This window comes from Argentina silus (assembly GCF_951799395.1).
Source record: "Argentina silus genome assembly, chromosome: 7".
Lineage (NCBI taxonomy): Eukaryota > Metazoa > Chordata > Actinopteri > Argentiniformes > Argentinidae > Argentina > Argentina silus.
In genome coordinates, this window is record NC_139661.1 from 16,879,524 (window position 1) to 16,889,523 (window position 10,000).

Consider the following 10,000-nt stretch of genomic DNA (forward strand, 5'->3'; position numbering starts at 1 on the left):
TGACAATAAAGTGACAATAGTACTAGTCACGTGGTGGATCTGTGTGTGTTTAACTAGAATCTCCGTCTGTGAGTGACAGCTACAGTGCACAGCACACACAGCCATTCAGCTGTGTATTGACAACATCACAAATTCAGATTGATGCTTTTCCTCAGTTTAAGAACGTTTTTCGAGCCGTTTTCTAATCGCTTACAGGCCTATGTATCCTCTGCTGGAGTCACACTGCTGCTGATGACTTGTGTGTGTGTGTGTGTGTGTGTGTGTGGTAAACAAAACAACACAAAAAAAACAACAAGAGGTGGGCATACTTATTTGTCAAACAAACACATCTCTCTAAGTTATCACTGTCTTGCTGGCTCACTGGGAGGCTCATTAGCATAGCTTTTGTTTCCTGTGAATTTCATTAAACTTTTAACAAACCCTTGCCGCACAAGAACAGCGCTTTGATCTGGAGGCGAGGCCTCTTCATTTCCATCCTCCAGATATTAAACAATGCAAGTGTCTCGGGTGCGTTGATACAAGAAGTACAACCACCCATACAACTGTCAGTCCGCCCACTCTGGCTCCCACTCCTCACGTAGGCTAGCGTACATGCTACCGTATGCTAATGGTGGAATCGTGTCTTCGCTCCTCATCTCGCCAAAAGCCTAATTGTCAAGGCATCGTTATTGTTTTGTTGTTACATAAATTACTTTGTTTCGCTCGTTACGTAAAACCCGTGGACGATTTGGATTAGGAGAGCAGGGAAGGCAGACAATACAACGGGAGAAGTGTGTAGAATGTAGGGAGCTAACACAAAAAGCCCTGTGTGTTTTGAACTGTTCAACTTCTTCAAGAAAGCCGTGTAGCCCTTTGAAATAGCAGAGACTTTGAAAGAAATAGGAGTCACGATTCGGCTTTGCTGAACTCGCAGAGAAGCAGAGAAGTGAGAGATTTAAAGTAATTTAAAGTCTTAATTATCCGATAGCCGTTTTTGCGTTGTTTGCATGTAGTGTGTAGTGAGTCCAGCACTTTTCTGGCTTTTCTACTGGCTTCATTAAAGAGGAGTGAAGTGTATTTATAACTGTGCAGGCAGGCAGGCAGGCACCCAGGAGCAAGTGGGCTTGGTATGGAACTACAGCACAGTTAGTTAGTTAGTTAGTGATGGAAGCTAATTCCCGAGTCACAGACGGGATGGCCCAGTTTGGAGCTTCAAAGGGTTGGTTTGGTGAAACACCACAGCAGGAGGTCTGCCCCAGTGGAGGCTGGTGGAGGTAGAAGTTGGAGGACGGGCTCCGTTCCATTTCTGCCTCCATCAGCCTCCCCTGGTCCGCCCCCCACTCCAACCAGAGACACTTTAAATATGTTTCTGTGTCTCTCTCTCACTTTAGTAAGTCAAACAAACTTTTATTGTACTTAACTGTTACGAGGCCTGCAAAGCTGTGCTCTGAGAAACACTTATTTAATTAACAATTAAACTTGTTTTTGTTTGCCATCAGCGACGGCAGGTGGACGAAGAAAACAGACAGCTGGAAACAGAATGAGGAATGGTATCAAACGCATATCAAATACATTGTGATTGGTCCATTCTTCTTTCCATGCATTACAATGAGCTGGTCATCTGATGTCTCCCTCCTTCAGCCTCCGCTGCTTGTCAAACAGTCCTAACCCTAACCCCTAACCATGACCCTAACCCTAACCCTAACCCCTAACCATGACCCTAACCCTAATCCCTAACCCCTAACCATGACCCTAACCCCAAAACCTAACCCTAACTTCTTCTTAGCCCTTCTCTCTTGTCACACCTGCTGCCAGGTCACATGACCAGGGGGCCAAACCATATTGGCCTATTGATTGTAACCTTTCTTGAATGACACAACTGTAGCAGTGCATCCCAACGTGACAGACAGGATACAGTTTGTGACATATTGAATAGCCATTGGCTACAAACAGACATGTGCCACATGCGTGGGCCAATGAGGAGGAGCGGAGCCTGGACCAGCATGCCTTTCTGTTGTAATGACATCAAAGAGAGCCAACATGAGGGAGATGGAGATAAACAATAGGTCAGGGTTCAATCGGCCAGGCAACATGGGAACTGAGAGACAGACAGGTATGGATGAGGTAAAGGGACCCACACACACACTCACACACACACACACACACACGCACACACACACACGCGCGCACACACACACACACACACACACACACACACACACACACACACACTCTTCCTGGTCCCATGTTCAGTTGGACAGTCTAGCCTTGGCGTTAGTTAGTTTGGTTGTATACCAGTGAAGGCACCTCCTGTCCTCCTCTCCTACCACAGAGACTGTTCTGGGGCAGTCCCGCTGTCCTCCTGTCCTTCTCTCCTTCTGTCCTACCAGAGAGACTGTTCAGGGACAGTCCTCCTGTCCTGTCCTCCTCTCTGTTACCAGAGAGACTGCTCACGGACAGTCCCGCTGTCCTCCTGTCCTCTCCGACCAGAGAGACTGTTTAGGGACAGTCCCGCTGTCCTCCTGTCCTCCTCTCTGTTACCAGAGAGACTGTCCTGGGACAGTCCTCCTGTCCTCCTGTCCTACCAGAGAGACTGTCCTGGGACAGTCCTCCTGTCCTCCTGTTCTACCAGAGAGACTGTTCAGGGACAGTCCTCCTGTCCTACCAGAGAGACTGTTCAGGGACACTCCCGCTGTCCTGCTGTCCTGCTGTCCTCCTCTACTACCAGAGGGACTGTTCAGGGACAGTCCCGCTGTTCCCAGCCACACAGGCCCCTTTACAGTGGGAGAGGGATGAGGATGACAGCGGAGAAACAAATTCACTTTATTTTCGCACCCAGTAGCTGCAATACACTGTGCTTGCCCCAGCCGGGACTGGACAAGCTGCCTTCAGAGCCTTCATCTGTCCTGAGAGCCAGCAGCTACTGCAGGTCCCCGTTTACAAACAGATTGGATATGAAAGATATGCGATCTAGACCACCTCCAAATGCCACCAAAATCAAAATATCTTTTTTGTTTTTTTGTCTGGTTGCATCTACACTGTGCAACATCATGTAAATGGGGCCCATGGCTGATTGGTAATGTTCCCTCTGCGTCTCAGAGCAAAAAGTGCAAGTACCGGTACAATACACGTCAATACCGTGGGAAGACATTTGGAGAATCCGACTACAGTTGTCTCTCAGTTAGACAAGGCTAGCTGTTGGTATATTGCAGCGTGTGGAAAATAGAAGCAGGTGAGAAGGCTGAAGGAGAACGTAAGGAGAACTTATACAGGTGACCGTTGGTGACACTGAGGTGGAGTGGACCAGGGCCGGGGCCTGGAATCCACCCAGGCCACCAGGACTGTGGTGGTGGTGAGAAAGGGGGGGGTACAGTAGATAGTTGAGGGGGGGGGTCACATGCTGTGTATTACCTTACTGGACCGTTTCCAGCTCCTTCTCATAAGCATGGTCTGTAAATGAGACAAAGCGGTTATACTGTAGAACGCCACGCCCCCTGACTGCGAAGGCGAGGCGGAGTAGAGGCGGTGGGAGGGGGGGGGGCGGGGGGGGTCACACGCAGCCAAAGTAAGCAATACATTAGAAGCGCTGCTGCCCACATGAGCCCATATATACTGTGCTGCACACACAAGGGACAGGTATACATGTGTGTGAAGTCACACACTCAGACAGCAACACACACACACACACACACAGGGTTCTCCTGAGTGATGGTGGGTGAAGCTATGTTATTGTGTATCACAGTAAGACACCTGTTTAACAGTGGTACAGTACTCCTACCAAAACTCTGTGCTTTCTCTCCTGGTTTTTGGAGCCATCCAGTACAGTATAGCGTGTTGTTCGTTGATTCTTCATCTATAAAATACTGTTTGTCAAACCCTTGATTTAATAAGCTAATATTGACCAGTAGGTGGCGATAGAGAGAAAGAATCCACACTGCATCAGAGTAACCTTGTGCTCTTTTCTTTTCAGTTTGAGGGATCCAAAATGATGCTTAACCTAAATAGGTTTTATTTGTTCTGTCAAAAGTGGATTCTCTGAACTATAGAACCAAATAAGCAGCAAAATTAAGACATCAGATCAAACAGAATAAAATATTTCCCCCTGGACCCTGCCTTGTTCTTTATCAAACATGCAGGGTCCAATTAAACAAACAAATAATTGAACAGAAATAAATTCGACTCTGAAACACTGAGCACCTCCGCAGAGACAAGCATGCACATAATTAGGAGCAATATATCCAACCCTCTTTGAACATGGAACACAGTATTTGTTTTGTTCTACGAGCACGTTTGATTGTGAGTGAGTACAATGTGCGTGCGTGCGTGTGTGAGTGTGAGTTTCTGTGTGTGTGTGTGTGTGTGTGAGTTTCTGTGTGTGTGTGTGTGTGTGTGTGTGTGTGTGTGCGTGTGTGTGTGTGTGTGTGTGTGTGTGTGCGCGTGCTACTGTAAAAACCTCTCAGAAAGTATCATTAATTTTCCACCAGTTGAGGGATGGATTGTTTACAGCTCATGGAGTTCAGCTGATGCCAGCTCTGGCTGTGGTCCACTTCTCTACCAGGGGAGGCTGGTGGAGGTAGAAATCGGAGGACAGCATTACAATGAGCCCGTCCTCTGATTTCTACCTCCACCAGCCTCCCCTGCTCTCTACTTATGAACAGTGCACTCGCTCACTCTGCCTCATGGATTTAAAAGTATTGGATTGGTGGAAGCTTGGGCTGAAGGGAGGCTGCACCATTTCTTACACAAGTCTATGTTCTTTAAATCCATAATGGGGACTGAACAAGTGCACTTGAGGGGACAGGGACAGGGACAGGGACAGACCGCAGGCCAGTCGAGATCTTGTTCAGTCAACGGTGATGCATTATTGGGTTACGCCATTGGCTGAGGGGAGACGTCTGAGCCAAATTAAATGAGAGTTAAATGTCAGAGCTGTTCCACAGCTTTCAATAAAAGGTGATTCATTAAGGGTGAGGAACAGCTGAAACTACATTTCCCATCTGGCTCTAGATTCAGATTATAGTTCCAACCATGCTGATTCATTTCTTCCAAGAAATGTGATTAGTCTCTCTCAGGAGGACAAAAGTGACAGATTGGCAAATCAAGTATGGAACAATATGTTCCCACAAAGAACATCCTGTCTGCTTCAGTACAATTAGGCCCAACTTTTGTAAACATTGTGGATGTTTTGTTGCTCATAAAGTGATTTAGCTGCTCAGATCAAACATGGTCCGAACATTAACGATAAACTCTATTTCTTAACAGTCTGTATTAAAACTACACAACTCAAATCACCAATGAGGAGTGTCCACAGCTAGGGGTGGAGGCAATTACTAGAAAGAAAGAATGTAAGGATAACAGAGAGAGAGAAAGAGAGAGAGAGAGAGAGAGAGAGAGAGAGAGAGAGAGAGACCCAGACCCTCCACTGTCGAAGGCAATACACACTCCAATACATATGTTGTTATTTTTCTTTCCATTTGTATACTACTTGAATGTCATGCCAATAAAGCAAGTTGAATTCAATTCAATTGAGAGAGGGAGAAAGAGAGAAAGAGAGAGAGAGAGAGAGGACACTTACAGCTTCCCTAAAGTCTCCTTCTTTGGGCGACAGTGTAACCCCCAGATCTAGAGTGCCCAGGTTATGGTCGGGGTACTGGGGATCTTTAAGGTCAAGGGTCACATCCAGGGTCCTGCAGGAGCAGAGAGAGAATACAGTTACATCTTGACAAGGTACTTTATACACACACACACATACACACACACACACACACACACACACACACACACACACACACATACACATGTGCAATCCTAAAAAGTGTACGTCGGTGTAACAAGACATGGCAATGTTTGGGAGTACTAATGAGAAACCAACAGTCTCATTGTCATGTTCATGAAACCAGTTTGAGATGACTTTTTCTTTGTGACATGGTGCATTATCATGCTGGAAGTAGCCATTAGAAGATGGGTAAATTGTGGCCATGAAGGGATGCATTTTTGCATGGTCAGCAACAATACTCAAATAGGCTGTGGCATTCAAGCGATGATTGATTGGTATTAACGGGCCCAAAGTGTGTCAAGAAAACATTCCCCACACCATTACACCACCACCACCATGAGAAGGTGTACAGGTGTTCCTAATAAAGTGCTCAGTGAGTGTATATGACAGATTATATGACAGATTCCCTTAAAATTCCAGCAGGTTTAGATAGCAGCAGTACATCGGGTGAGGTGCATTTCCCATATAATTACACTAGAGGGCAGTGTTGGATTATCACTGGACAAGATCCACTCTAGACTGACCTGTCCAGTATGAGCAGGGGAGGCCAGATAGACAGATAGTAAAGTAAAGACAAAAGAAAAAGAAAAAATTGAAAGAAGAAAGTGACAGAACAAAACAGACAAGAAAGGATAGACAGTAAGAGCTGGAGAGAGAGAGGGATAGAGAGAGAGAGAGAGAGAGAGAGAGAGAGAGAGAGAGAGAGAGAGAGAGAGAGAGAGAGAATGAGAGTGAGAGGGTGTGGACATGCTGCAATGAGACAACAAAGAAAAGGAGAAAAAAAAGAGAAGAATTGAGGAGGAAGGAAAGAGGAGAGTGAGAATGAGACAGGAAATGAGGGAGAAGATAGGAGAGAGAGAGGAGAGGAAGGAGGGGGTGGGAGGAGAGAGGAGAGGAGGAAGGAGGGAGGAGGGAGGTGGGAGCAGAGTTTCCTGTACAGACCTCTGGTGTTCCAGGGACTCCAGGAAGAGGTAGGCTGAGCCCATGAAGTCATCCTGGAGGCCAAAGTCATAGTCAAACACCTAGGGACACAATAATAACACACACACTGTTACCATAGCAACATCATACTGTTGTACCACATCACTGACTACACACACACTAAGGCCAAAAGTCATCGTCAAACACCCGAGGACACAACCACAACAACACAAGCACTGTTAGCATAGGAACATCATACTGTAGTATAATTCTACTGTAGTACCACACCACTGACTACACACACACACACACACACACACACACACACACACACACACACACACACACACACACACACACACACACACACACACACACTAAGGATTACCTTGACATATAGCGGATCTCTCAGGCTGTCCACCAGTAGGCTGACCCTCTCGTCCCACACCGGGTTCAGGTTCTTATTGATGGTCTTACTCCTGAACACCTCCTTGCCCCCAATCTTAAACTTCACATACGGATCACTGGTCCCTGTGGAGAGAGACACAGAACAGAGATGAGGGCAGGGGTACAGTAGGTTAGAAACTGCTACAGATACAGAATACAAGGAGGTGAGGAACACTGATGTCTAATTGTTTATAAAGAGACTAGGGCCTAGACTATGGTTAGGAAATAACGACTCCTCGCGTCCTCTCCTCTGTCCTCCACTTGCTTCTTCTCAAAAAGCAGTGGAGGAGAAGATCTAGGTTACTCCCATTGCATTTTCTCCTCCAATGCTTTTCTGAGAAGAAGCGAGTGGAGGACAGAGGAGAGGACGTGAGGATAGGCCCGGGTCACCTCCAGGCATGGGGATACGACCCTCACATCCAGAAGAGGAGGAGGAAGAGAAAGGAAGGTAAGGAAGGACTCAGGAGATAGAGACAGCCTTGTGTTCTCCCCTCCTTACCCGGCTGAGCTGATAGACAACACAGCAAGAGGCGGGTAACATATGTACTGTATATAGATGTTGTATAGAAGGGGAGGCCCCCCCCCCCCTCTCTCTCTCTCTCTCTCTCTCTCTCTCTCTCTCTCTCTCCCTCCTGGCCTGAACACTCCTCGCTCACGCTCCAGGTCATGTGACTAATGCTGAAGTCTAATTGGCTGAAACAGAGCTGCTGTTCCCTGAATGTTGTGTGGTGCAGGACTTACAACAATAGTGCTCTTCAGCCAACAACTCTCTCGTTAAACACATTGTTTCATTACATCATTGAAACATCAAAGGAAACATGCAAACTGCTCATGTCAGCAAAATAAAGGATTGTCAGAAGAAGGATTTAAAACACACAGCGTTTGTACAATCTCTCACAGACGCAATACCTAGTACTGACCAGTAGATGGAGCTCTTGATCTAAAATTGTCTTTATGTGGCAGTCCCTGGTGATTCTGACTGATCACTCTCCCTGTCCTGACGCAATGGGATACAAACACACTCCATCGCACACAAGCCATCTAATACACAGACATACGCACGCACACACACACACACACACTACACACACAGACGCACACACACGCACATGCACACGCACACATACACACACACACACACATGCACACACACACACACACACTCAGAGGCCCTTTCACCGTCATCCTTACAGGGCAAAGTAATTTATTTGAAAAATAGATTTATTTGAGACCACATTTTCCATTGAAAAATGATTATTGATCCAATTCTCCAAACACAGCCCACTTTTATCCTGCTAGCTTATTCTTCACTGTTATTATCCTGAGATGAAGGCCAGATGAAAAACATCAAAGAGGTGTATTACGAAAAACACTGCTGTTGCTGTTTTCCTCTCAATCAGACCAATAGGTTCAGACAGGGCCCTTCATCTTATGTGATCAAACACAGAGACAAAGACAAAGCAGACAAAGAGAGGAGTTAGCCTTTCTAATAGTCACAACTGTTGGAATCAAAGCTTTGTTTGTGGAGGAGATAATCAACTTCATTAGCTTACCAGTCTCCGCTCACGTTCCGTAGTCTGTAGAAACCCGGGCGGACCCTATACAAATACGTTAGACTCCAGTGGAGGCTGCTGGAGGTAGACATCGGAGAATGGGCTCAGTGTAATGCATGGAACGGAATGAGGAATGGTATCAAACGTATGCATTACAATGGGCCTGTCGTCCGATGTCTACCTCCACCAGCCTCCCCTGCTAGACTCATCTGAGGGAGAACATGTATGCTCCGGGACAGTACACTTGTAATGTAACAGTAGTATGTCCATCGCTGATCTAGTAACTGATAGCCGATATTGTGTTTGGGTATGCATATCAAGCTGCATCCTAACTCCCAAACTGAACATGAACATTACACCGTGCTCCACCCACCCTCCACCCACCCACTCTACTCCCACCACCTGTCTCCCCTCACTGACTCTGCAGAAGCAGGCAGAGATGGAGGCCAGGACTGGGCATGCTCCTGCTGTGGAGCTACTAGCTGGGAGCTACTAGCTGGGAGCGTAGCTATCTGGGAGCGTGGCTATCTGGGAGCGTGGCCAGCAGGGAGCGTGGCTAGCGGGGCTAGCGTGGCTAGCGGGGGAGCTTGGCTCTGTGTGTGTTTTTCATGTAGCCTACCTCTTCTGATTAGCATCATAGCATAACCCCCATCATTACCACGCAAAGCACGTTAACTGAACCACACACGCAAACAACACACACTCACCCAGTCACACAAACAAACTCATATATTACACAAATGTAAAACACACTCGTGCCATTAGCAGATTAGCTAAATGGAGCATACATTACTCCCATTTTCTCTGTATCCCTCTATCCTATACATCAATCTAAATCATTCTCCAACGTATCTCTCTCCCTCTCTCCCTCCCTCCCTCCCTCCCTCCCTCCCTCAATCCCCCCCCCCTCCCTCACAGGGAGTTGCCCGTCTAAGCGTTCTAGTGGCACACAGTCCATTACGTCACACCGTGTGCTGCTGTATCACAGTTTGATGAGGACTACAGGGACTGACTGGAAAATGCTGACACGACGTCTCGGCTGCCAGCAGGCTTTTTGGTGTGTGTGAGACAACATGCGCTCTAAGGTCTGCTGGGAGGAGATGTACACACACGCTGAACACACTACCCCCCTGGTGCCGTTGATCGATCTCAGCGGGACAGCCGTATATAGAAGAGACATGAGTACAGTGGAGGTGGATGAGGCTGGGGGAATGGATAGTGTTGTGAGCCGTGTAGTTAGCTACCACACAGTGGAACCGGTAGCCAATGTAATGTGTTGCAGCCACCTGCTGCTGGCTGCGATTGCCACAGGACGTGGACATAC

The 10,000-nt window shown here is 47.1% G+C and overlaps 1 protein-coding gene across 3 annotated transcripts in view; it reads right to left on the reverse strand.

The window, feature by feature from the left end:
• The window catches only part of mctp1a (multiple C2 domains, transmembrane 1a), a gene marked incomplete at its 5' end in the record, with an annotated part of 150,792 nt that overhangs the window by 66,303 nt on the left and 74,489 nt on the right, over nucleotides 1–10,000 (reverse strand). For all 3 annotated transcript variants that reach the window (XM_083673863.1, XM_083673864.1, XM_083673862.1), the window contains 4 exons: nucleotides 3,391–3,429; nucleotides 5,555–5,666; nucleotides 6,698–6,777; nucleotides 7,065–7,207. In XM_083673863.1, the coding sequence (XP_083529989.1) occupies nucleotides 3,391–3,429; nucleotides 5,555–5,666; nucleotides 6,698–6,777; nucleotides 7,065–7,207 (374 nt within the window). The remainder of the gene's footprint in view (nucleotides 1–3,390; nucleotides 3,430–5,554; nucleotides 5,667–6,697; nucleotides 6,778–7,064; nucleotides 7,208–10,000) is intronic.